This window comes from Rhinopithecus roxellana, chromosome 6 (genome assembly GCF_007565055.1).
Source record: "Rhinopithecus roxellana isolate Shanxi Qingling chromosome 6, ASM756505v1, whole genome shotgun sequence".
Classification (NCBI taxonomy): Eukaryota; Metazoa; Chordata; class Mammalia; order Primates; family Cercopithecidae; genus Rhinopithecus; species Rhinopithecus roxellana.
In genome coordinates, this window is record NC_044554.1 from 121,695,977 (window position 1) to 121,723,181 (window position 27,205).

At 39.3% G+C, this 27,205-nt stretch overlaps 1 protein-coding gene across 1 annotated transcript in view; it reads left to right on the forward strand.

Annotated features, from left to right (window-relative positions):
* Window positions 1–22,435: 22,435 nt before the first annotated feature.
* AKAP9 (A-kinase anchoring protein 9) overlaps window positions 22,436–27,205 on the forward strand; it is a 177,421-nt gene continuing 172,651 nt past the window's right edge. The window contains 1 exon segment of the mRNA XM_030932036.1: window positions 22,436–22,698. Within this exon segment, the coding sequence (XP_030787896.1) occupies window positions 22,651–22,698 (48 nt within the window). The 5' untranslated portion in view covers window positions 22,436–22,650.

The following is a 27,205-nucleotide window of genomic DNA, read 5'->3' on the forward strand; positions in this document are numbered from 1 at the left end:
TCTTTTCTGACCTTTGGCCCTCATTCAGTCGATGTCCAAAATTTTTCCTTTCAACCACAGACCTCTCCTCTCATGCTCAAAATTTCAATCTTTTTTCCATCAAATAACTCATCCCCTATTTCTTCAATAACACTACTACTTCCTTGGAGATAGCTGTTTTTTATGGGTGGTGATCTGATTTAAAGTGAATGACTGATGGAATTTAAAAGAGAGATAGGTTTGGCCTTCAGGACCATTCAGTGTTCTTTGCTGATTTCCTTTCTTGTTTTTTTCTAAAGTAGCTGTAGTAAAGTGCTGTAGTGACTCAGAGCTTGGTTTGAATTCCAGTTCTGTCAGTTATTATCCACGTGATAAAACAAAAAACATTTCAACGCTCTCAGTTTCCATTTCTTTATTTGTGAGAATTATTGGCCAATAAGGTTTTTCTCACAGTGTTTTAGTGAGGATTAAATGAATAATATAAATAAAACCCCTAGACAGTGCCCTGTGCTGTACAAGCATAAAATGAAAGCTAGCTTTCATACCTAAGCATTTATCTTATGCAGTTTTTTTTTTTTTTTTTTGAGACGGAGTCTCGCTCTGCCGCCCAGGCTGGAGTGCAGTGGCCGGATCTCAGCTCACTGCAAGCTCCGCCTCCCGGGTTTACGCCATTCTCCTGCCTCAGCCTCCCAAGTAGCTGGGACTACAGGCGCCCGCCACGTCGCCCGGCTAGTTTTTTGTATTTTTAGTAGAGACGGGGTTTCACCATGTTAGCCAGGATGGTCTCGATCTCCTGACCTCGTGATCCGCCCGTCTCGGCCTCCCAAAGTGCTGAGATTACAGGCTTGAGCCACCGCGCCCGGCCCTATCTTATGCAGTTTAACCCAGAAGAAGGAGCATGAAATCAGTCCTGCCCTAACAAACTATCCCCCTCCATTCATCACTGCTTTCCATGTCTTTGTAAGAAAAATTCCACAGGGAGTCTGTAAAACTAAAGAAAATTACTGAGGCTCATCTCAAACAATTTAGAAGTTTATTTTGTCAATGTTGAGGATATGCCCAGGAAAAAGAGACATGATTCATAATAGGATGTGTGGCCTATGTTTTCCAAAGAGGATTTGAAGGGTTCAATATTTAAAGGGGAGAAAAATGGTTAAGAGGGGAAAGGGGAAAGAAAATAAAAGAGGGAGGATGTGGTCAAATGCTTGTGAGGCTTTAGTTAGAACTCACTGAATCCACATGTTGCATGTGAAAAAAGGAAACTAGATGGAAGAGTCAATTATGAATTCCTCTAGTGCTCAGTGAATCTGCATTTTTACATGAGATAATCATAAAGTAGGAGAAGCAGTCAAATATGCTTTTGTCTTAGATGAACAGAGGGATAACCTCTAGCCCTGTCTTTGTCTCCTACTTGCGAATATAAGCTGTTATTTACATTGTCAGGGTGAAATTCAACAGAACTCAGTTTTAGGGAATTATGAGGGACGCCTCCTGGGGAGATATGTGGCCTTCTGGTCAATGTCTTTGCAGCTATCAATTTAGGAGCAAAAAGACAGCCTAACTTTTCTCCTTGCCATAGTGAGTTTGGGGTCCTGAGATTTGATTTTCCTTTCACATGTCATAACTCAAAGAAAGATCATGGTAGGTCCAGGGCATTGTGGATATTCCTAAACTCCAGTTGGAATCTTTGTGAGTAGACAGCATCCTGGTGGAGTAATTTTCCTATCTTGATCAATGTAGATCTTAATTACAATCACTTAATGTCCTGTGTTATAGACATAGATAATATGAGACCCTTTGGGTTATTCTGTATCTCCCCAAGATGTGTCTCAGAACTGAATCTCTTGAATAAATGTGGGATATCAGCTTCATGTCTTTTTCCTTACCTACATCTCATAAGGAAGAGAATTTGCATTTAGCTATATGACTTGCTGAGCAACAAGCACATTAAGATTTTAAAACAAAATGAAGTTTGCTCCCAAGCCATTTTCTTTTCAATAACTCCTTTAATGTATTTAATCCCCCCCTTTTTTTTTTTTACATTTTAGAACTATTCAAAAGATTCAAATGCTTCAGTATCTGTGGTCACACCTTCCTTGTTATTTTAACCCACTATCTAGCTTATTTGCTCATGGAAAAGAATCATTAGTATCTTTTACACTTTGGGAATCATTGAAGAAATAATAGTTTTTCAGTAATCAAGCAACTTACTACATTTTATGCTTTTTGTTGATCATTATTGTCTAGTTTTGTTACATTCTTAAATGTTTATATGATCTAAATAATTGAGGCATGGCCACTAAACATATATCTATGTAAGACTTATGTAAGAAATTAAGAAGAATTCAATAGAGCAACAATTCTTTACTCCTATCTCTTCCCATTCCCTGACCTGCAGAAAAGGAATGGCAAACTGTAAATGCTATTTCTATTTTTTGAGAATGAAGGAAGGAACTTAGAATAATAGTGAAACTTCATGACCTGATCAAGAACTATATTCAGTTAAAATATTTTTTGGGAGTTTTCCTGAAACTTCTTTAGGCAACTGGGTGAGGAGGAGGATAAGGCTAGTCTCTATTTCTGTGGCTTTACTAAATGTTTTCTCCAAAAGCCTCTGAATTTTTTCTTATTTGGAAGAAAGGTTATTTAATCTTTTGAAACCACTTTCTCATGGAATAGTTTTAATTAATGTTTTGGCAATTATGCTATCACTGTCTTTCAAAGAGTAAAAGGATAAAATTGCAAAACTGAAAATATTCTAGTTATCTTTAGAAAGTTTCACTGTAGATATTATACATCATCTTCTGAATTATCTGAGACTCTGTAATTATCTTATTAACAAATTATAACTGATCACTATTCTGAGATCTTTTTTTCCAGATTTATTGAGGTATAATAGACAAATATGATTCTAATATCTTATACAAGGTTTTACCACCATTTAAATACTAAGATGAGGACAGATTATGGAATGTGTTAAGCTACAGAATTGCAGTGTAGTCCATGCAAACTGTGATTATTAGCCACAATATCTTCCTTCAGTTCAAAGTAAGATTGTCTTTTAATTTTTATGAGGAACTCTAGTATGTGATTTATAGTTTATAAGAACATCCCATGAGGTCAGAAATTGTCAAGATCCTTTTCATATATTTGTTAGGGGAAAAAAATCCCTACTTTAAACCCAATAAAATTATCATGCATTGTCCTGTGGTGACAGGGAGAAAGTAAACATGGCCATGGTTAAGGGCACTAATCTTAGCTGTCTGACAGACGGAGGACCAAGGTCTGCCTCTACAAAAGTTGCTTAACCTCTCTGAAACTGAGTCTCCTCATACCAAATTGGAAATAATACATTCCTCATAGAGTTGTTAGGATTATGTATAAAAAGTTTAGTGCATGACTGATAGATACTTGGAAGGCACTCAACGAGTATTAGTTCTCACAATTATTTTTACGGTATGCAATTTGAACTTTTTCAGCATGCATAATTTCTTCTTATTTTAGCAAATATTATTTTATTTTATTTTAGAGACCAAATTTCCAGAAGCTATGTAACATCTTGTTCTTTACTCATATTTGTCCTCTTGTTTACCTTTAAAACCAACACTTAACTTTTATAAGTGTACATTCTAGTTTATCAGTACTAATATTTAATCAATACCAAGGTATATTTCCTTAATATGCCTTTTTCCTCATGTCAATGCTTCCATGACAAACTATTTTGGGTCATTGTAGAATCCCATTGGGTGAGATGTAGAATGTAACAAATCACATAATATGAAATTGTTATATCGCTAGTGCCATTCAAAACTCCAAGTAAAATGTATTTTTCATTTTCTTGATTAACCCAACTAGGGTAGCTAAAACAAATAGTTTATTTTTCTGACATAATGAGAAATCGAGGTGGACAATTACTGTAGTGGTTCAACGACTTAGCACAGTTACAGTGAGTATCTCTGCATTTCTCTTGGTCTTTCTGCACAGACACAAATGAAAGTAGCAACTCCAGGAATACTGTCTAGGAAGAAAGGGGAATGGCTGAAGGGTATGTGAGCTACCTCCCTTCCTTTTTTAAAAATTGTGATATAATTTATATGTAATAAAATTAATATATATTAAATATACCAATCAACGAATGTTGACAAAGGTATATACACTAATGTGGTCATTACATAAATAAACATGTAGAACATTTTCATCACTACTGAAATTCCCTTGTGCTCCTTTACAGACAGTCCCCTTACCTGTTCCAGAAGCAACTATAGTTCTAATTTCTATAAGTAAAGGCTTGTTTTATCTATTTTTAAATTTCATGACAATTAAATCATACAGTATATATACTTGTCTGGATTTTTTCCCTCAACATAATACTTTTGAGATTTTCATATGTGTATCAATAGCATATTAGTCTGTTTTCACACTGCTATAAAGAAATACCCGAGACTAAGTAATTTATTTAAAAAAGAGGTTTAATTGATTCACAATTATGTATGGCTAGGGAGGCCTCAGGAAACTTACAATCATGGCCAAAGGCAAAGAATAAGCAAGTACCTTCTTTACTAGGTGGTAGGAGAGAGAGTGCATGAAGGAGGAACTGCCAAACACTTGTAAAACCATCAGATCCCAACAATTTGGGAGGTGGAGATGGGTGGATTGCTTACAGCCAGGAGTTCGAGACCAGCCTGGCCAACATGGTGAAACCCCTCTCTACTAAAAATACAAAAATTAGCCAGGTGTGGTGGCATGCACTTGTAATCCCAGCTACTTGGGAGGCTGAGGCAGGAGAATCACTTGAAACCTGGAGGTGGAGGTTGCAGTGAGCTGAGATTGCACCACTGTACTCCAGCCAGGACAACAGAGTAAGACTCCATCTCAAAAAAAAAGAAAAAAGAAAAAAGAAAAAGAAAGAAAAGAAAACAACCCCTCAGATCTCATGAGAACTCACTCATTATCATGAGAATAGCATGGGGGAAACCATCCCCATGATCCAGTCACCTCCCACCAGGTCCCTCCCTCAACATGGGAATATGGGGATTACAATTTGAGATAAGATTTGGGTGGGGACACAGAGTCAAACCATATCAAATAGATTGTGCCTTTTTATTGTGAGTATATTCCACTGTCTGTGCCTTTCTTATCAGGATACCAAAAGCTTTCCTAGAAATTTTCCTAGTAAATGTATACTTGGATCTCTTGGGTCATATCTGGTCACACAGTCACTGCTTGCTGCAAAGGAGGCTAGGAAAGCATTTGTGTTTCTAGCTCCTATCATAGGAGACTACAAAGGAGAATCAGACTGAGAATGACTTTTGAGTAGCCAAACAACATCCACCGAAATGAATTTCACAGTTTTCAATTATATGATGAAACTTAGGTTTTATTCTTTCTATTAAAAAGTGCTGATTATCTTATTTATATACTACTATTATTATTTGATATATGCATATGTGGTCAGGCGTGGTGGCTCACGTGTGTAATCCCAGCACTTTGGGAGGCCGAGGAAGACAGATCACCTGAGGTCAGAAGTTCAAGACCACCCTGGCCAACGTGGTGAAACCCCATCTTTACTAAAAATACAAAATTAGCCTGGCATGGTGGTACATGCCTGTAATTCCAGCTACTTGGGAGGCTGAGGCGGGAGAATCACTTGAACTCGGGAAGCAAAGGTTGCAGTGAGCTGAGATTGCGCCATTGCACTCACGCTTGGGCAACAAGAACAAAACTCTGTCTAAAAAAAAAAAAAAAAAGAAAGACATATGCATATGTATATCTCAAGGTAAACGTAAGTTTAACGTGGAAGAAACCTACTAAAGAGTGGGTTAGAGAGAAAAAACGAGGAAAATTTAAAAATGGGAATTATGAAGCTATTTGCTCCACAATTTAAGAAAACAATCATAAATTCAATAAAGAAATCTAAAATAGAAGTATAGCATTATGAAATGTGGTTGGGTGCGGTTGCTCACGCCTGTAATCCCAGCACTTTGAGAGGCCGAAGGGGGCAGATCACGAGGTCAGGAGATCGAGACCATCCTAGCTAACACAGTGAAACCCCGTCTCTACTAAAAATACAAAAAATTATCCCAGCATGGTGGCGGGTGCCTGTAGTCCCAGCTACTTGGGAGGCTGAGGCAGGAAAATCACTGGAACCCGGGAGGTGGAGGTTGCAGCAAGTCAAGATCACATGACTGTACTCCAACCTGGGTGAAAGAGTGAGACTCCATCTCAAAAAATAAATAAATATATAAAAATCATGAAATGTTTTGGCCAGGCACAGTGGCTCACACCTGTAATTCCAGCACTTTGGGAGGCCAAGGTGGGTGGATCACGAGGTCAGGAGATCGAGACCATCCTGGCCAACATGGTGAAACCCTGTCTCTACTAAAAATACAAAAATCAGCTGGGTGTGGTGGCGCATGCCTGTAATCCCAGTGACTTGGGAGACTGAGACAGGAGAATTGCCTGAACCCTGGAGTTGGAGATTGCGGTGAGCTGAGATCGTGCCACTGCACTCCAGCCTGGCAACAGAGCAAGACTCCATCTCAAAATAAATAAATTAATTAATTAAACTAAAATGAAATTATGAAATGTGTAATTAGAATTCTAAGTCATCACATTCTATAAAACTACACTGTCCAGTATCGTAGCCATTAGCCACATGTGGCTTTTTAAGTTAAAATTAGATGAAATTGCTGGGTGGAGTGGCTCAAGCCTATAATCCCAGCACTTTGGGAGGTCAAGGAAGCAGGATTGCTTGAGGCCAGGAGTTTGGGACCAGCCTGGGCAACATAGCAAGATTCTGTCTCTATAGAAAAATATGTTTTTTAAAAAATTAGCCGGGCATGGTGTGCACACCTGTAGTTCTAGCTACTCAGGAGGCTGAGGTGGGAGGATTGCTTAAACTCAGCAGGTTGAGGCTGCAGAGAGCTATGATTGTGCCACTGCACTCCAGCCTGGGTGACAGAGTGAGACCTTGTATCTAAAAGAAAACAAAAAACAAACAAACAAACAAAAACAAAAAAACTAGACTAGGTGTGGTGGCTCATGCCTGTAATCCTAGCACTTTGGGAAGCCAAAGTGGGAGGATGGCTTAAGCTTAGGAATTCAAGACCCACCTGGGCAACAGAGTGAGGCCTCATCTCTACCAAAAAATTTAAAATTAGCCAGGCTTAGGAGTTTGAGACCAGCTGGGACCACATAGTGAGATTTTGTTTCTGCAAAAAGATTTAAAAATTAGCCAAGTGTGGTGGTGCACACCTGTAGTCTTATCTATTCAAGTGGCTGAGGTGGGACGATTGTTTAAGCCCAGCAGGTCAAGGCTACATTGAGCCATGATCATGCCACTGTACCCCAGCCTGGGTGACAGAATGAAACTCTGTCTCAGACAAAAAAAGGGAAGTTAAATGAATTTAAAATTTAGTTCCTTCATTTGTGCTAGCCAAATTTGAAATGTTCAATAGCTACATGTGACTAGTGACTACCATATTAGTGAGTGCAGATATAGAATATTTCTTTAATCATTGTGGAAAGCTGTATATAATAGCACTTGGCCAATAAAGAGAAAGAAAAGAACAAATAAAGATCTTTCCCAATCATTAGAATACCATCTTAATTGATTTGGGGAACTATCAAAGAATGTTGTGTAGTTTTACTACAAAAATATTTAGTATATATTTAAGTAACTATCAAAAAGCAAAAGAGGGGGAGAGAGAGAACTAAAAGACTGTTCATTCTTTCAGTAAATATTTACTGAGCACAGACCGTGTGCCAAACTGGGATAGAGCAAGGAACAAAATTTAAAAAGTCACTGTTTTGGTGGAACTTCTGGTATGAGTTAACAGAGAAACATAAAATAAACAAGTGATGTGATAAAAGAAAAACTTAAGCCAAATTAAATTTAAAGGAGTTTAATTGAACGATGAATGATCCACGAATCAGGCGGCCCCCAGAATCACAGCAGATTCACAGAGACTACAGCGCAGCCACATGGTGAAAGAAGATTTATAAACACAAAAAAGGGAAATAATATACAGAAATCAGAAGTGAGGTACAGAATGACTGGATTGGTTACAGGTTGCCATTTGCCTTATTTGAACACAGTTTGAACACTTAGCAGTGTATGAGTGGTTGAAGTACAGCTGCTGGGACTTGCCAAGACTCAGCTATTGTTACAGGCACATACTCCTAAATTAGGTTTTTAACCTTGTCTGCCTATTAAGCTAGGTTGCAGTTTGTCCACAAGGACTCAAATATAGAAGTATGGAGTCCTTCTCAGGCTATATTTAGTTAGCTTTAACAGATGTCAGGTAACTTTTTTGTGGCAAATGCCACACACAAAAAATAATAAAAATAGAGCTGGAGCTGGGTGCACTTGGAATCCCAGCTACTCTGGAAGTTCAGGAGGGAGGATCACTTGAGCTTGGGAGTTCAAGGCCAACCTGGGCAACATAGTGAGATTCCATCTCTAAATAAATAAACAAACAAATAGCACTGGACAAGGAATGGGGGAGAACATGTTTATAGCGTGTATAGGAAAGGCGTCCTCTGATAAGATGATAATTGCACAGAGGCCAGAAGGGGATAAGGAAATGAGCCATTTGGCTATATGGAGAAAGAACATTCCAGGCAGTAGGAATAGCCAAGTGCAAAGAACCTGAAGTAGATAATATGCTTGGCTTTTTGGAGAAAAATTAAGAAAGTCAGTGTGACTGGGTCAGAGTAGGACTAGAGGATACAGTAAGACTAAAAATACAAAATATTAGCCATGTGTGATGGCATGTGCCTGCAGTCTCAGCTACAGATGAGGTCAGAGACCAAATCCAGAAGGCCTTATAAGGATTTTAGGGTTTACTCTGAATGATATGGAATGCCGTTAAAAGATGTTTTGTTTTGTTTTGTTTTTGAGACAAAGTCTCGCTCACTCTATCACCCAGGCTGGACTGCAGCAGCATGATCTCAGCTCTCTGCAACTTCTGCCTCCTGGGTTGAAGCGATTCTCCTGCCTCAGCCTCCTGAGTAGCTGAGACTGCAGGTGCCCACCACCACACCCGGCTAATTTTTGTATTTTTAGTAGAGACGGGTTTTCACCATGTTGGCCAGGGTAATCTCGAACTCCTGACCTCAGATGCTCCACCCACCTCAGCCTCCTAAAGTGCTGGGATTACAAGTGCAAGCCACCACGCCTGGCCCATTAAAGGGTTTTGAGTGGAGGAATGACATGATGTGACTTACATTTTACAAGGATTAGTCTGGTTACAGTATGAATAATGTATTACAAGGAAGCAAGGGTAGAAACAAAGATACCAGTTAGGACCTTGGCAAAATTCAAGGTGAGAGATGATGGTGGCTTGGACCACGGTAGCACTTGCAGAAGTGAGAACAAGTAACAGGGTTATGGATCTATTTGAACACAATTTGCTATTAGACTGACTATGGGTTATAAGAGAAATAGAAGAGACAAGGATGACTCCAAGAAACTCCTTGGTAGGATGACTCCTACCAAAGAAACTCCTAAAGTAGGACTACCATTTACTGTGATAAGAAGGACAACTGGAAGACCAGGTTTTGGAGGGAAAACCAAAGGTTGGTTTTAAACATATGTAAATGTGTGTTACTTGTTCAAGTAGAGTTGATAAGTAAGTTGATAAATAATCAGATAGACAAATTTTGAGTTCAAGGGAAAGGTCCAAGCTAGAAATATAAGTAGACAGCCTATCAGTGGAATTTTAAGCAATGGCACTAGATGAGATCACTCACTATCAAAGTAGTGAAAATCTGAGGACTTGTTTTGGTCACTGCAACATTTAGAAGGCAGGAAAATGAGAAATAGCCAACTATGAGCACTGAATTTGACAACATGTCGGCCATAGGTTACTCTGACAACAATAGTTTGGGTAGAGTGGTGAAGGTGAAAGCTGGCTTCAAGTGGGTTCAAGAAACAATAAAGAAACTTGAGACAGTGGGAACCCAGACAACTCTTTTGGGGTGTTTTACTGCAAAAGGAATCACAGAAATGGTGTGGTGGCCAGACTGCCCTGCCACATGGGGTTGAGAGTTTTTGTTTCTTTTCAGATAGGACGTTGTCATTTTAATATGCTGATGCAATGATTGATCTATTAAAGAGGAACTGTAGGTGGAAGAGGCGGCAATTACTGAAACAGTGCCCTAGAGCAAGAGGGAAAGGGAGGCAATGGAAGGGTTGGCTTTAAATAGGAGTGATAGAATCATTTATTGTTACAGGCAGGAAGGAACTTGTAGAGTAAGCAAAATGTGGGTACATGTGCAGATATGTCAACTGATATGGTTGTGGGAGAATGTGAACATTTTCTTTCCTAAGTAATTAAGAATCAAGCCGGGCTCGGTGGCTCATGCCTGTAATCCCAGCACTTTGGGAGGCTGAGCCGGGTGGATCACCTGAGGTCGGGAGTTTGAGACCAGCCTGACCAATATGGTGAAACCCTATCGCTACTAAAAATACAAAAATTAGCCCAGCTGTGGTGGCATGCACCTATAATCCCAGCTACTCGGGAGGCTGAGGTGGGAGAATCGCTTGAACCCAAGAGATGGAGGTTGTAGTAAGCTGAGATAGTGCCACTGCACTCCAGCCTGGGAGACGGAGGGAGACTCTCTCAAAAAAAAAAAAAGAATCAAGATCATTACCTAAAAGCCAGAAACTGTGTAGAAGGTATTGAAAGTTTATGGAGAAAAAAAATACTAATTCAGTCAACAAGATAAATGAATAAAAGAATTGACTATGAAAATGTAGTAAATTTAAAGTAAGACTGGTTAACATAATTGAGTGCTTTGTTTTTAGCCAAGTTCAGCTGCTGGAGTGAATTTTATTCAAGTTTAGGGAGGGAGAGAGGCAAAATCAAAAGAGATAGGGTATATGCAAGGAGTGAATGTAGTAATGGTCCATAAACCTAAGCTGTATAAGAAGAAGGATTTCAGTGGGTGCAAGAAGATATTAAGGTCAACAGATTAAACATCATTATATAAAGAAATATTGGAAGTTAGGGTCCCCAAGGAAATCAGCTGAAAAATAAGAGGGGGTATTTTAGAATGGGATATTTTAAATTGAAATTATTAAGGGGTACAGACATTAGTAATGACAAAGTCTACAATGTAACAGTAGGTAAGGATGGCTTAGGTAGGATGGATTACAAAATCATCAGAAGATAGAAAGTCAAGTAACTGAAGCCGGGCATGGTGGCACATACCTGTAATCCCAGCACTTTGGGAAGCAGAGGCTGGCAGATTACTTGAGAACAGGAGTTCAAGACAAGTCTGGCCAACATGGAGAAACTCTGTCTGTAATAAAAATACAAAAAATTAGCTGGGCATGGTGGCATGTGCCCAGCTGCTTGGGAGGCTGAGGCATGAGCATTGCTTGAACACGGGAGGCAGAGGTTGCAGTGAGCCCAGAATATACTGCTGCACTGGGTGACAGAGTGAGACTGTCTCAAAAAGAAGAAAGAAAAAAAAAGGGGCAAGTAACTGAGGGATCAGGGTACTGGAAGGATCATCTACATGAATATTGAAATCACCAAGAATTATGACAGAAATCATAGTAAAAAGAGTCAATGAGGGCAGGTCTAAAATTTAAGGAATGAGGAGTTTGAGATCTGCAATAGAACGGTTGATAGGTGGTACCATCTGATAGCATGAACTTCAGAAGGGTTCACAGTCTGTTGACACAGTAAAGGGTAAGATTCTTACCCCACTTCTAAGCCCATTAACACTAGGGCTTTGGGAGAGAAACAGCTCCCACATGAGAAGACTGCAGGGAAAGCAGTATGCTAGGGGAGAGCTGAGTTTCAGATAAGAAGTGAAGGGAGAAAGATCAGAGAAAATGTTTTGAGATATCTGGGATTTTGCTAACTATAATACACTTGTGAGTTCTAAAGGGCAGATTGGAAAAGTTTGATTTGGGAGATGAAAGAGATTGGGGGAGGAAGCAAAAGACAGGGGTTGTATTACAGAATGTGTGAAAGGTTCTCTTGAGTTTTTTTAGTTTTGTTTAAAAAAAAAAAAGGGACAGTAGAGGATTGAAGCCATTAGCTAGATGATTCAGTTGTTTGTTCTGCTCAAGTATTCTGATTATTATATTAATCTACTGTTTAGCTTGTCTTGTGCAGATATAACTTTCATAAATTATCAAAGATGAAACAAAGGAGATTAAAGAGAAGAGATTAAAACTGTACACAGGCTCTGTGAATTCATTGTTTCCACTACTTTCTCATCTCTAGTTCCTAGGGACTGCAGTGATTGTTATAGCAATTTGGATTAAAACATATAGAACAGAAATTGTCATAAAACATTTATTGAAAATCAATTTATGTTTTTCATTATCTGAACAGGTAATGGAAAAAAGAGTAATCATGAAAAGTACAGCAACACTGATACTAGAGTGAGTTATCTGTTTCTAATTTTATGTCTTTACACCTAAGCTGTTTTTTTTTAATGAATCCCTTGGTCAATCTATGCAGAATTGAATTTCATTGATATACAAATCTACATTCCCTACTGTATAAGAATGCAAAAGTAATCAAATTATAAACAAGGACAAATTTTGTGAAATCACTACTTATACCAATATAGTATAACATGTTAAAAATACATGTACACAAATAAGTTGTATATTTTATATTATAAGTTTTGGAGAGCTATTTGGTCATGAGTACATTTGCAAATAAAATGAAGATCAAATACTGGTTGGCAAAATGCTCAACCTGAGACTTTACAACCAATGAATATCATACTAAAAAATACAATATTTATATAAGGATTGGGAACTGGAAATGCTTGATGGTGACCTCTTGTAATGGTCAAAATGAATGACTTTTGAGTTATAAAATGTATTCTATGAACATCACCTTTATTAGTTTTTTGTTGATAAGGACACTTGCGTTTTACATATCCACCTCACCTTATATGATAAATGTAATTCCTTACATCATCTAATACCCAGTCCATTGCATTGTCTCAAAAATGTATTTTTTCAGTTGTTTGTTAGAAACAGAGTTCAGAAGATGCTTACAAACTTTATTTGATTATGCATCTATGTCTTGTTGTTCTAGGACTGTCTGCTTTTCCCCCTCCATTAGAGAAAACAATCGTACAAGGTCTAGTCATGTAGAATGTCTCACATTCTAGATCTGGATGACTGTTTTCTCACGGTGTCCTTTAACTCATCCTTTCGCCTCTTGGATTCCATATAAACTGGTGTTTGGCTACAGAGGCTTAATTTGATTCTGGTTCTTTTTCAAATCAAGAACACTACATAGGTGGTACTACTGCACTTCCTGTTGCATCACATTATAAGGCATGTAATGTCTGGTTGTTCTACTCTGAGTGATGGTGAGTCTGATCAATAGGTTTAGATGGTATATCCTGATCCTTTCATTAGAAAATTTTCAGTCAGTCTTACAACTAATGGCTTTAACACTCATTGATAAATGTTGCCCAGATCCATTATTTCTTTGGGGTTTGCAAAATAGTTATTTTTGAATTCTATCACTTATTTTGCATTTTATCTTTCCTCAGTGTTTTTATGCTACTACAATGGTGTACAGTAGTGTTAGTACTTTTTAAGAGATTCTTTCTTGTTTCCATTTTGATTTAATTTTGTTTTTTCATTATGTAAAACATTGCATTTATGTACATTCAGAGAAGTCTACCTTTACATCCTTTTTCATGTATCGTCTTCTCTCCCTCCCTTTATAGATAACTGTTTTTTAAAGTGTTTGGTGGCAGGGTGCGGTAGCTCATGCCTGTAAATCCCAGCACTTTGAGAGGCTGAGGAGGGCCGATTGCTTAAACCTAAGAGTTTGAGACCAGCCTAGGCAACATGGCAAAAACCCATCTCTACAAAAAATTAAAAAATTAGTCGGGCATGGTGATGCATGCCTGTAGTCCCAGCTACATCGGAGGCTGAGGTGGGAGGAGCATCTGAGCCCTGGAGGTCAAGGCTGCAGTAAGCTGTGATTGCACCACTGCACTCCAGGCTGGGCAACAACTGTCTCAAAAAAGAAAAAAAGTGTTTGGTTTAGGCTTCTATTGTTTCAAATACATACGCACACGCATATAACCTCTTTTGTTTACATGAAACCGTCACATTATAAACACAGTTCTATACCTTGCTTATGTCATCTAATAATATTCTAGAGATTGTGTCATATCAGCATACAGAGATTGAGTCTATTTCACAGCTGTTAAGTACCCCATGTGTGGATCTACCAAAGATTATTCAATCAGTTCACTATTGAAAATTTGGTTTGTTTGCAGTCTTTTGTTGTTATACACAATGCTGCAATGGATAGACCTGTATATACATAATTGTACACTTTTGCCAGTAAATCTGTGGGTTGGATTTCTAGAAATGGGATTACAGGATTAAAGAGTGAATACATATAATCTTGCTAGTTTCTGCAAAATCCTCCTTGACAGGAATTATGTCATTTTGCATTCTTACCAACAATATGTAAGAATGGCTGTTTCCCCAAAACCATGCCAACATAGTATGTTGCAAACTTTTGGATTTTTGCCGACCTAATTAATGTATGTATAAAATGGTATCTTAGTTTGTGTTTGTCTCATTATTGGGCAAGGTCCAGCAATTTTTCATGTCAAAGTACTATTTACATTTCTTTTTCTGTGAATTGTTAATATATTTTGCCTACTTTTCAAACCTAGATTATTTAAAGATGTGCTTCCTCTATTAGGAATCATAGCATTTATAATTCTCCCCAAGTTTGAATTCTGTAACAAAGACTATAATTAATATCATAAAAAAGAAACAATAATTTAACATGTGTGTTGATACATATTTGGCAAATCATTATTTACAGAACAGAAAGCTTGCCTTCAGATCACCTGCATCACTGGCACTGTCACATAGGCTACTTGTTAAACATGACCTAAGAAATTTATGTTTCTAATAAACACTCCATGTAATCCACAAGCACATTAAAGTTTAGGAACCACTGTAGTAGAAGATACGAAATCAATGAATCAACCCATGTAATTCATATGTTAACATAATGTCTAAGTTTTGTTTTTTTTGTTTTTTTTTTTTTTTGAGACAGAGTCTCGCTTTGTCGCCCAGGCTGGAGTGCAGTAGCGGGATCGCGGCTCACTGCAAGCTCCGCCTCCCGGGTTCACGCCATTCTCCTGCCTCAGCCTTCCAAGTACCTGGGACTACAGGTGCCCACCACCACGCCTGGCTAATTTTTTGTATTTTTAGTAGGGACAGGGTTTCACTCTGTTGGCCAGGATGGTCTGGATCTCCTGACCTCGTGATTTGCCCGCCTGGGCCTCCCAAAGTGCTGGGATTACAGGCGTGAGCCACCGCACCAGGCCATGTCTGAGTTTTTTTAAACTTCTATAGAATGTATAAAGATTAAAGTTAAAATCTATCTCATAAAGGAAAATCAGCAAACTTAACAACTCTAAATAATAATTATACCTGTAGACTTAAAAATTTTGTATTTTAAATGATTAAAAAACAGTGCTATTTCAGAACCAGAAATACCATTTGACCCAGCAATCTCTTTACTGGGTATATACCCAAAGGATTATAAATAATTCTGCTATAAAGACACATGCACACGTATGTTTACTGCAGCTGCCCCGAATGAGGCAGCCATATTGCTTGGATTCTTCTGGAATTTTTGAAATACGACATAAAGGACTAGTCTACCATGGTGGCAATGGAAAAGGAAAATTTGCAAAGGAGTCAGATACTGGGGAAAAAAAAAGCTCACAGGGCACAGTATCTAATATGATGGATGACGTAGAAAGGAATAAAATATATAACTTGGCTGGGGATGGTGGTTCATGCCTGTAATCCCAGCCCTTCGGGAGGCCAAGGCACCTGGATCACTTGAGGGCAGAAGTTCAAGACCAGCCTGGTGAACATGATGAAAACCAATCTGTACCAAAAAATGCAAAAATTAGCCAGGCGCGGTGGCATGCACCTTTAGTCCCAGCTACTTGGGAGGCTGAGGTGGGAGAATTGCTTGAACCCAGGAGGCGTAGGTTGCAGTGAGCTGAGATAGCACCACTGCACTCCAGCCTGAGTGACAGAGTGAGACCCTGTCTCAAAATGAAAAAACAGAGGTAACTCCAAGATATCAAGTTGAGGAGAGTGGAAGAAGGTCATTAACTGAAATAGTTTGGAAGTGTTGCCACTGGAGGGAAAACCTTGTGCATAGCTTGGGGCGGTTTGCATGGCAAGTGAAGGTTGCAAGCGTTTGGTGGAAATACTAATGGACAATGTCTTCTAAAAAGAAGCAAAGTCATGAAGATAGACATAATGATTAAACAACTGAATAGGTCATTACCTAGTTTAGAAAAAAAAATCATAGATGCAAGTTTCCTCTGAATAATTTTGGTCCTGTTTATAATCAAATAATAGTTTTATTACCATAGGATCATTTATCTAGATCTTTGTTATATTAATCTAGACTTCAAAAATTGAAGGAAGTAATTAGTAAAATCCTAGGGGATGAAGACAGATTGATTAATGAGCACAAATAAACAGTTTGGAGAAATAAGACCATATTTTGACCATATCAAAATAGTGTTTGATATGTCAGTAGGGTGACTATATATAGTTTACAATAATCTATTATATATTTCAAAATAGCTGCAAGAGAATAATTCAAATGTTTCTAGCATAAAGAAAAGACAAATATTTATGGGGATGGATATATTTAAATAGTTAAGGTGATGGATATCCCTGATTTGATTTTTATAAATTGTATGAATATTAAATTATCACATGTACCCTGAAAATATATACGCCTATTAAATATTAATTTTAAAAATTTAAAAATAAATGCTTCTGAGCAATGAGAAAGATGAATATGTTTGTGAAGAGTCATTGATGAGATGTTTGAGGGAATATGACTCAGTACAAGATAACATTTTTTTTTTTTTTTTTTTGAGACGGAGTCTCGCTCTGTCGCCAAAATGGTTTGTATAACAAGATATAGCATTCACTAGTGGGCGAGGTGCCTTCAAGAACTGGGTTAAATTTTAAAAGCCCATGTACATTTTAGAGATTCATGGATGATGATATGGTTGAAATATATAATGATAATTTACTCATGTGAAAACTCCAGAAGACCACATGCTAAAGAGAAGGTAAAACCAGCCTTGTAAGGGAAAAATGTGATCTGCATTTAAATGAAAATGAAGTTAATAACTCAATCATGGTATATTGCTATTAAAATATGTGTGACACAAATAGGAATTAAGCATATAGGAAACACAAGATAAGTATGCTATGGAGGGACACATAATTCAAATATTTAATGACAATCATTTGGTTACTTAAACTAGTTATTTGAGAATTTGGCAAAGATTCAGAGAATAGCAACGAAAATGATCAAATATATTTTAAACAGACCTAGTAAGGAATGGCTAAAGGAATATTATTTAATCCACAAGAAAATAGGCTAAAGACAAACTGTAATGTCCTGCCTCCTGATTTAGGAGGTAGGTTTTGTCCCCTTCAAAATAGGAGAGTTTATTATTGTTATTATTAACATAATCTAAGGAATTGCTTTAACTGCTGCTGCAGCTTTTGTGAGGTCAAGGTTTAAGTGATATGTATTGGTGACTAAAATGAAATGACTGATAGGTTGTACCTGACTAATTTGTGAAAGATCAAATAACATGGAAGTGACAATATATCCTGGGAGTAGGGTGGTGGGGTGGTGGAAGAAAGCTCAAAATATTTAACTACAGTATTAGAACAATCTTGTTTGCTGATTCACATAGGTATTCTACATACACTAGTTTGCTATCTTACCAATAAAGAACTAGTACCATTCAAGTGGAAAATATAAAAAGTACCTTTAGAAATCTTGAATTTAGGCCTGGCATGGTGGCTCGCACCTGTAATCTCAGCACTTTGGGAGGCTGAGAAGGGTATATCGCTTGAGCTCAGGAGTTCAAGACCAGGCTGGGCAACATAGGGAGATCCCTTCTCTACACAAAAATTTTAAAAATTAGCCAGGAATGGTGGCATGCACCTATAGTCCCAGCTACTCAGGAGCCTGAGGTGGGAGGATCAACTGAGCCTGGAGGGTCGAAGCTGCAGTGAGCCGTGATCATGCTACTGCACTCCAGCCTGGGCGACAGAGTGAGAACCTGTCTCAAAAAAAAAAAAAAAAATATTGTATTTAATCTCTCAGGGGAAATGAGTGTTGTGCAGTATTCTTACTATTGGAAGGCACAGCAACACTAAAAGAAATGTAGCTTAATTAAATATGAATTTTACAGATGTTATAAACAGAATCACTAGAATGTAACCCCAATAGAGGATACCAATTAGATTTTATTTCCCTTTTCAATGCTGGTCCATTGGACATGACTGCCAGAGGCTCTTTGTTAAGAAGGATACTGAGGCAGTGCTTGCACTCAGTTGAAAATAATTAATGATTGATTTACAGTGCCTTCTATGGAAGCCTCCAAAGACCTTCACCTTGCTATATCCAATGTTTATTTCTCAGTCCTCATTTTACGTGACCTATTAGCAGCAGTTGTCTTGGTTCATCATTCCTTCCTCCTTCACTTTCTTCGCTTGGCTACTGGTTCCTTTCACATAGCTAGCCACTGTTCTCAGTCTCATTTGCAGATTCTGCTCACCTTGCCTCCCTCTTAGAGTTGAAGTATTCCAAAACTCAGTCATTGTAACACCTTTCTATCTAAACTTGCTCCTTAGAGCAGCATGGTCAAATAGAAAAATAACGCGAGCCACAGATGCAAGCCACCTATGTAATTTGAAACTTTGTAGTAACTTCATTGAAAAAAGAAACTGATGAAATTAATATATATCTTATTAAACCCAATATGTCCTAAATATAATCATTTTAATAATATAAAAATAGTGCAATATTTTAAGTTATTTTATTTTAATATTGTCTTCCAAATCCAAAGTGTTACACTTACAGCACATCTCAATTCAGACTAGCTAATAGCTGTTATATTGAATAGCATGGCCCTAGATTATCTCATCCAATTCCTTAACTTAAAATACCATCTACATCCTGAATACTGACTACTGTCACATTTTTATTTCTAGCTTGGACCTGTCTCCTGAATTCCAGACTAATTGATATCTAAGGGTGACATCAGTTCTCGGATTCTGAATGTGTATGTCTAACTTACCATGTCCAAAACTGAACACTTGGTCCCCAGATTTGCTCGTCTCCATTTTAGTTACTGGCAACTTCATAACTTCAGTTGCTCAAGCCAAAAATGTTGGAATCAACCTTGACTTTTCTTTTTGTCTCAAACTTCATATCCAATTTACAACTCCTATGATACTATTGGTTCTACGTTCAAAAGATATCCAGAATCTAATTCCATATCGTTTCCTCCACTACAGTACTATGGCCCAAATTCCCATTATCTAGGATTACTGAAATAACATCCAAACTGATCCCCCTTTCTCCTCATAGCAGCCAAGTGTCTGTGAATAACATAAGCCAAATCATGTCATTCATCTGCTCAAAATTCTCCAATGGCTCCTAATCTTACCCAGAGTACAAGCTGAAGTCCTTACAATGACCTTTAGAACTCTACAGGATCTGAGGCCAGGCATGGTGGTTCACCTCTAACCCCAGCACTTTGGAAGGCTGAGGTGGGTGGATTGCTTGAGCTCGGGAGTTTCAGACCAGCCTGGGCAACATGGTAAAACCCTGTCTCTACAACAAATGCAAAAATAAGCTGGTCATGGCGGAGTGCACCTGTGGCCCCAGCTACTCAGGAGGCTGAGGTGGGAGGATTGCTTGAGCCCAGGAGGTTGCAGTGAGCCAAGATCAGGCCACTGCACTCAGCCTGGGTGACACAGTGAGGCTCTGTTTAAAAAAGAAAGAAAGAAAGAATAACTCTACAGGATCTGGCCCCCTGTTACTTTTCTGACTTCATCTCCCACTATTTCCCTTGCTTATTCCACTCTAGCTACTTCCTCCTCCTGCTGTTCCTTGAGAAGGTCCATCATGGTCTTGCTTGAGGGCCTTTCTTTGGATTTGCTGTACCCTCAACTATCTCCATGGCTCTCTACCCCACCTACCACCCCCTTGTTTTTTGAGACAGTGTCACCTGTTGTCTAGGCTAGAGTGCAGTGGTGCAATCTGGGCTCACTGCTTTGGCCTTCTGGGTTCAAGTGATCTTCCCCCCTCAGACTCTGGAGTAGCTAGGACTACAGGCTCCTGCCACCACACCCAGCTAATTGTTTTTTATTTGTTTGTTTGTTTTTGTAGAGACAAGGTTTCGTCATGTTGCCCAGGCTGGTTTTGAACTCCTGAGCTTAAGCGATCTGCCCCCCTCAGCCTCCCAAAGTGCTGGGATTACAGGCGTACACCACCCCACCCAGCCTCCTCATCTCTTTCAAGTCTTTGCTGAAATATCTTCTGAAAGAATCACTTGAATAAGTGAATGACATGACATGAATGAATGATTGGTAGGACAAGATATGACAGAATAGGTGCCATAAGGAAGAGTCAGAGCACTAGTGCCCAATGCTTGCCCTTCTAATAGAAGTTAACACAAATCTAACTTTCAATATTGATTGAGCACCCATTATGTAAAATAGACATGTATATGATTGGCTGCCATCAGTGAAGGGAAACACTGAAATAATCTTGTTGCTTTGGAAGGTATTCTTGAACATTTTCAGCACATACAAATAGCTGACTTCCTTAGTCACTGAGAAGGCAGTACCCTTAACAAACAGGAATAGCTTCAGATACCCCGGGGCTTCCCCCTCCTAGGCAATCAGCATTTACACACATAATCCCTCAATCCAGGCAGTATTTAAATCACTGCACAATTAGAACACTTACTTCTAGTCATTTCTCTTAATTTGATGGGTAACTAAATCACTTACTGCCTCAATTCTTTTATCCCTATGATAAAATGTCTAATTTCACCTGGTTCCCAATTCAGGTTGAGATAACAGGACAATATGCACTTGGCTGTTAGAAGTTGGCAGAATGTATGCATTACAGAACTTAAGGAAAAATCTTTTTTAAAGCTAAGATTTCTAAACGAGGGCTATTTAAAACTCATCTTCAGTTTGTAGTAGACTTTAGGTCTTTAGTCTCTCCTTTAATATATATATTCTTTTAGAGATAATTGTCAGCAATCATGCTTGGACAAAAAATTGTATTACAGGTAACTGTTTTTCCTCTCTTCCTCTCTTCCTTTCTTTTCTCTTCTCCGCACATAAACATGAAACCTGAGTAATCAACCAGAGACATTAAAATGTGTAGTTCACTCCAGGAATGGATTTGAGCGTTGGAGGGTAGGGAGAAGAATACAAAGGATCGAGGGAGCACATGTAGGGGAAACAAGGAAAGATAGTAATGCTAAATTTATAAACACTGCTCAATTCAATCCAAAAAGCGTTTATTGAGTGCAGAGCTCTGTGCTGGTCATTTTAGTAAAACCAAGATGAGCAACACTCATGATGATTCTCTGTCATCAAGGACCTGGGAGTATGAGCTGAACTAAGACGCACACAAATTATTAAAATATGGTGCAGGGTACCCTATTTTAATAGGGTACATAAAGGAAGTCCAAGGAGAAATAAAGCTGACATTAAGGACGTTTTAATATGCTAGGGCAGTTACATATATTAACAACCCTTTCAAAAATTCCAGGTAGGCTCAGGGAGGATAGGTAACTTGTCATTAAAGCTAGAGAGTTAGTGTAGTCTGGCATTGTCCCTAACCTAGGTTCTGAAGCTCAGGCTCATTTCAGAACACTACTGTTAAAGGGAAGCCCGAAGGAGTCGGGGGAGGGGAGTATGTTTTGACTGGATGTGTCTTGAATTGCCGTGGAGGGAACAGGAGGTCGGAAAAGCCATTTGGAGGCAGCGTGTGCGATAGGACTAGAAGGATGAACCGGAGATTGAGTGGGAACCAGTGGAGGGAAGAGGGAGGGACTTTTCAGGCTAAGGAAGTAACAAGAGCAATTATCTCCTCTCATAATTCCTTGAGTCGAGGAGTTAATGTAGGTAGAAAAACTGGCGTCCGCCCCCCCACCACCCTCCACCCCTGGAACTTTTCCGTTGGAGCTTTTAGGTATTCGCCAATTTCACCATTAGGTGTGTTATTTTTGTAACTTGAAGGAAAAAACAAAAAACAAAAAACTCATGTTTTAATAGCACTGGATTCCTCGCACGGAGGGTGGGGGTCCGGCCAGGAGTCTCTGGCACACTCGGTCCCTTCTACCCCTCAGCTCGGCCGCCACCTGCGAGCCATTGATGTGCGGGAAGGGCGCTCCCTACGGCCGGATCCTCGCCGGTCGGAGGCCGGTCCCAGGCCTGGCGGGGGTTGACCTCGGAGGGCTGGGTCGGGGCGGGACCCCAGACGCACCTGCCCGCGAGGCGGCTGCGCGGACAGACGTTCCAGCCCCTCCCGCCTAGCCGTGTGTTTACGTGGAGACGAAGATGGCGGCGGCGGCGGTGACGGCGCTTCCCGTGCGGCTGAGGGCGATCCGCCAGTGAGCGCGGAGACTGTTTCCACTTCGGGCGGGGGAGCGCCGGCCTGGCTCGGCTTTCTGGGCAGCGGAGCTTGCCGTCCCACCCCCGTCGAAACCGACCTTTTCCCGACCACCCCTCAACCCCTGTTTTCCCCTGCCTTCCTTGCAGAGGCCATGGAGGACGAGGAGAGACAGAAGAAGCTGGAGGCCGGCAAAGCCAAGGTAGGAGAGCCCGAGGCAACTGGGCCTGCAGTGGGAGGCGATGGCTAGCAAGGAGTGGGAGGGGGTCTGGGAAGCGGAGTTCGCCGCAGCCCCAGTGCACTGCAGGAGAGGGAGGTGCTGCAGGGTCTGCATCTCTCCTCGCCCTCCTCCTCTCCCCTTTTTACAATTGCGGGACAAAGCCTTGTGCTGCTAGCTAGCTGATAATACTTACGTGAGGATTGAATGTTGTAGCTTCTTTCTCGTGAATGTCCAAATAAAACTCCCCTTTTACTGTATTGCTGTAAACTAGTGTTTAGTTGCCTCTAAACCTCCGACCTTTCATTTTTTAAGGAGTTTTCTGGGTGGTGCAGGCATTGCGTTTTCCAGGGTGGGGATTTGGAGCTTTTCTTTATTGGGTTGGGGATTTGTATGCTGATCATCGGCTTGTCTTCCTTAGGTGGCACTCTGGCACTCTTGGGTGTGTGTGATTGGCCTGTGACAGCTGTCTCAGCAGTGGCTTGTGTGTGCCACAAGTGCCAGCTGTGAACTTGGCTTTAGGGGCGTTTTTAGAAGCGTGTCTTTGTATGTTTGTATTTGAAGGTCTTTGTCATGGCATGCGCTTTTGTGTCGTATGGAATGTTAATGCAGTCTGTGAATGGAACTTCTGGGGACCGAAAGGTTCCATATGCCTAGTAACACCTATAGAATTCCAGCTTTAAGTAATTTAGTTGTTATATATCTCTCTGGCGAATCCTGATTATGCGTGTGCGTGTGTGTATATGTGTGTGTACGTGTATGGAAAAGCCTGTAAAGCAAACAATACAATACACAATTATACAGAGGCATCGTTCATTGGGCTTCATGAGAAATTTAACATGTACAAAATATAAGCTGCGTAGCATATTTCTTTTAAAAATTACATATTTGAGCATATATTTTGTCTGGGCTCAAAAGCCCCCTTCCTCCCTTCAATGAAGTCTTCTTTTATAGATTATATTCTTTTTAGAGATAATTGTTAGCAGTCATACTTGGACAAAAAATTGTATTACAGGTAACTGTTTTTCCTATCTTCCTTTCTTTTCTCTTCTCCGCACATAAACAAAGGAAACCAGGTTAGTGATTTATTATCAATGAAGGGCCATACCGCAGAGATGCAGTGATAGAAGCTCAACGCAAGTTTGTTAAATGAATGTATATGTAAAAACTAGCTTCATATTTCTAAAATATAGTTGACTTTCCTATAGGATCCCTCTATTTAAGGTCAAGATTTAAATGCTTGTATATAGCCAGGTAAATTTTTGCTTTCGAATCTATAAATGGTGGGAAAGGGTAATCAGGGTACCTTTAGAAGCCCAAGCGCTTACACTTGTGCAATCTGAGGGGCTGAGCAAGCTCTGTGCATCTAAGGAAGTAGTGGAGATGAAGTGTGTGCCCCCTCCAAAAGCATTGAAGATCTAATTAGATATCTTATTTGTCTGTTACCTCAGAATTTTTATTGCCTGCCCCCAGAAATATCTTTCCTAAATATATGTGAAGCAGTCCTACAAAACATGGTTTACTTTGGACATACACATTTCATAATAGAGGATTTATTTAAATTGCTTGCAGTTGTAGTTGATTTGGCAAAATACAATTCTAGTTTCTTTGTGTGTTTCTTTGTCTTTCAAAATTCTACGTATGGGGTAAAAACCTGTTTAAGATGAATTTTTGTTGTAAAAGATTATCTTCTTTTAGAATTTAGTCCTTTTTCCAGTAAGATATAAATCTATGAGACTTGTAAGGCAAGGTATGTTTGCTGCAACATTAACTATACAATATAAAAATGCTGACATTGGGAGCCTGGGGCGAGAGGATCGCTTGATGCCAGGAGTTCAAGACCAACCTGGGCAACATAGACTCCACAAAAAATTTAAAAAAAAAAATAGCTGGGCATGGTGGTGTGCGCCTGTATGTATTCCCAGCTACTCGGGAGTCTAAGGTGGGAGGATCACTTGAGCCCAGGAGTTCGAGGCTGCAGGGAGCCATCATCATGCCACCGCACTTCAGCCTGGGCAACAGAATGAGATCCTGTTTCAAAAAACAAACAAACAAACAAAAACCCTGGAAATAACTTTTAAAGACAACATGAAGAGAATCATTTTCTAAGTCATATAAACATGATGGAATATTTTAAAGCCATTAAGATTATGAAGACTGCTAGGAATATGAAAAATAGTGTGAAAAGGGCATTATCAAAAATAGCGTATACATTATTTCATTTGTATAAACGTGTACTTTCAGATTAGAACTGAAAAACTCTGGATTATAATGTCATTCAGCAAACCTATATTGAACTCCTATTTTATACCTACAGGTGGTGACAGTGTCTGCTCTCAAGTTGCTCACTGTTTAGTGGGAGAGACAGACTCTGGGTGATAAGTGCAAAGAGGGATGAGCTGCAGTGGGATTTGGGGAATATTTTTCCAGATTTTGTTAAAGTGTTTTAAATGCTACGATCTCATTTTATAGAATTACTAACAAGGCTCTTACTAGTGATATTAATGCACGGTAATATAATGCCTTTCAAATAGTAGTTATTCATACATATTTGCTTAATGAATGAGCAGAATTATTACTGAGTCATTAATAAGTGTTACTTTACTAGCATGGTTGTAATTTAATAACAGTAATCTAGAATTCTCTTAATGTGAATTCCATATTGCTGGTATCAGAAACAACTTTAAATGATCATTTTCCAAAGTTTATCTGAGACTTCATTCTCCAAATGTCTCATTTGTTCACTGGACTTAAGTATTATATTTGATAATCTAGTTTCACAAACCATAACTTATAAATCTTTTGGGGGATAATTTATTGGTAAACGGTTCCATTGAAAAATTCCCTTTCTGTGTCTAAACCTTATAAATGATCACTTCTTAAATAGCTTGTCATGCATGCGGTATAATATATAGTATACTTTATAAAATATTTTATACTACCCCAAATCTGTAATAATGGGTTAATGAATTGTGGTATTTAAAATAATTCTACAAAGACTTTTTGAGTTCAGAAAATGCCCACAAATAATGCCAGGTTAAAAAGAAAAAAGTTACCAGAAAAAGGTATATGTACATATTTAAATATCAAGACACCTGAAGCACCAAGATATAAATTGTGGTTATCTCTGGGTGGTGGGTTATAGGCAATTTTAATTTTCTTTACACTTTTAGTAATTTCCAAATTATTGATACAATATATCTCTTTTATGCCCAGAAAAGAAGGATCAAATGCCTTTTTTTTTTTTTTATTTGAGACAGGCTGTCTCCCAGGCTAGAGTGCGGTGGCACGATCTTGGCTCACTGCAGCCTCCACCTCGCAGGTTCAAGCGATTCTCCTGCCACAGCCTCCTGAGTAGCTGGGATTACAAGCACATACCACCACGCCTGGCTAATTTTTGTATTTTTAGTAGAGGTGGGGTTTCACCATATTGGACAGGCTGGTCTTAAACTCCTGTCCTCAAGTGATCTGCCTGCCTCGATGTACCAAAGTGCTGGGATTACAGGCATGAGCCACTTGCACTCAGCCTCAAATGCCATTTTTAAAAAACCATGAAGACTTATCAAATACATTATATTAAACACATGTTTTAGTGTATGACCATTATCCAGAACAGGAAAATGAGGCATAGAATAACTATGTTTCCTATTTTAGTGTAGGCCTGGAATTGTAATTGTTATTTCAGTGCAGAGTGTATTCTATAGTTGGGATTATACTGTTAGACATTTTATAGATCTCCTTTCTGTTTTTGTTGTTCTTCCTTCCTTACTGTTAGTTCTTATTGCTATGGGAATGCTCTTACTCTTCAGCTGCCTCTTTTCCTAATTTGCTATTTTAGGTTTGCTACAAGTAAACAACCCGGAACTGAGCTTGATAGAATACTATGTAAAAAGAAAACAACAACAACAACAACAACAAACAGAGATCTTAGGCGGGGTGTGATGGCTTACACTTGTAATCCCAACACTTTGGGAGGCTGAGGTGGGAGGATCGCTTGAGCCCAGAGGTACTAGACCAGCCTGGACAATGAGACCCCATCTCTAAAAAGAAAAAAGTATAAAAAACAAAACAGGCAGGGCGCAGTGGCTCACGCCTGTAATCCAAGCACTTTAGGAGGCCGAGGTGGGTGGATCACCTAAGATCAGGAGTTCGAGACCAGCCTGGCCAACATGGCAAAACCCCATCTCTACTAAAAAATATAAAAAATTAGTCGGGCGTGGTGGCGGGCACTAATCCCAGCTACTGGGGAGGTGGAGGCAGGAGAATCACTTGAACCCAGGAGGTGGAATTTGCAGTGAACTGAGGTTGTGCCACTGCACTCCAGCCTGGATGACAGAGCAAGACTCTATCTCAAAAAAACAAAACAAAACAAAAACAGAGACCAGTGGAGCTTGCCCAGTGGGCTTTAGGGCAATTTAGTTTTTCTGCTGCTTGTTGGTTGTTTTGGTTTACTATTGGGTCTCAGCTATTTCCTCAGTATTGATATTGCAAG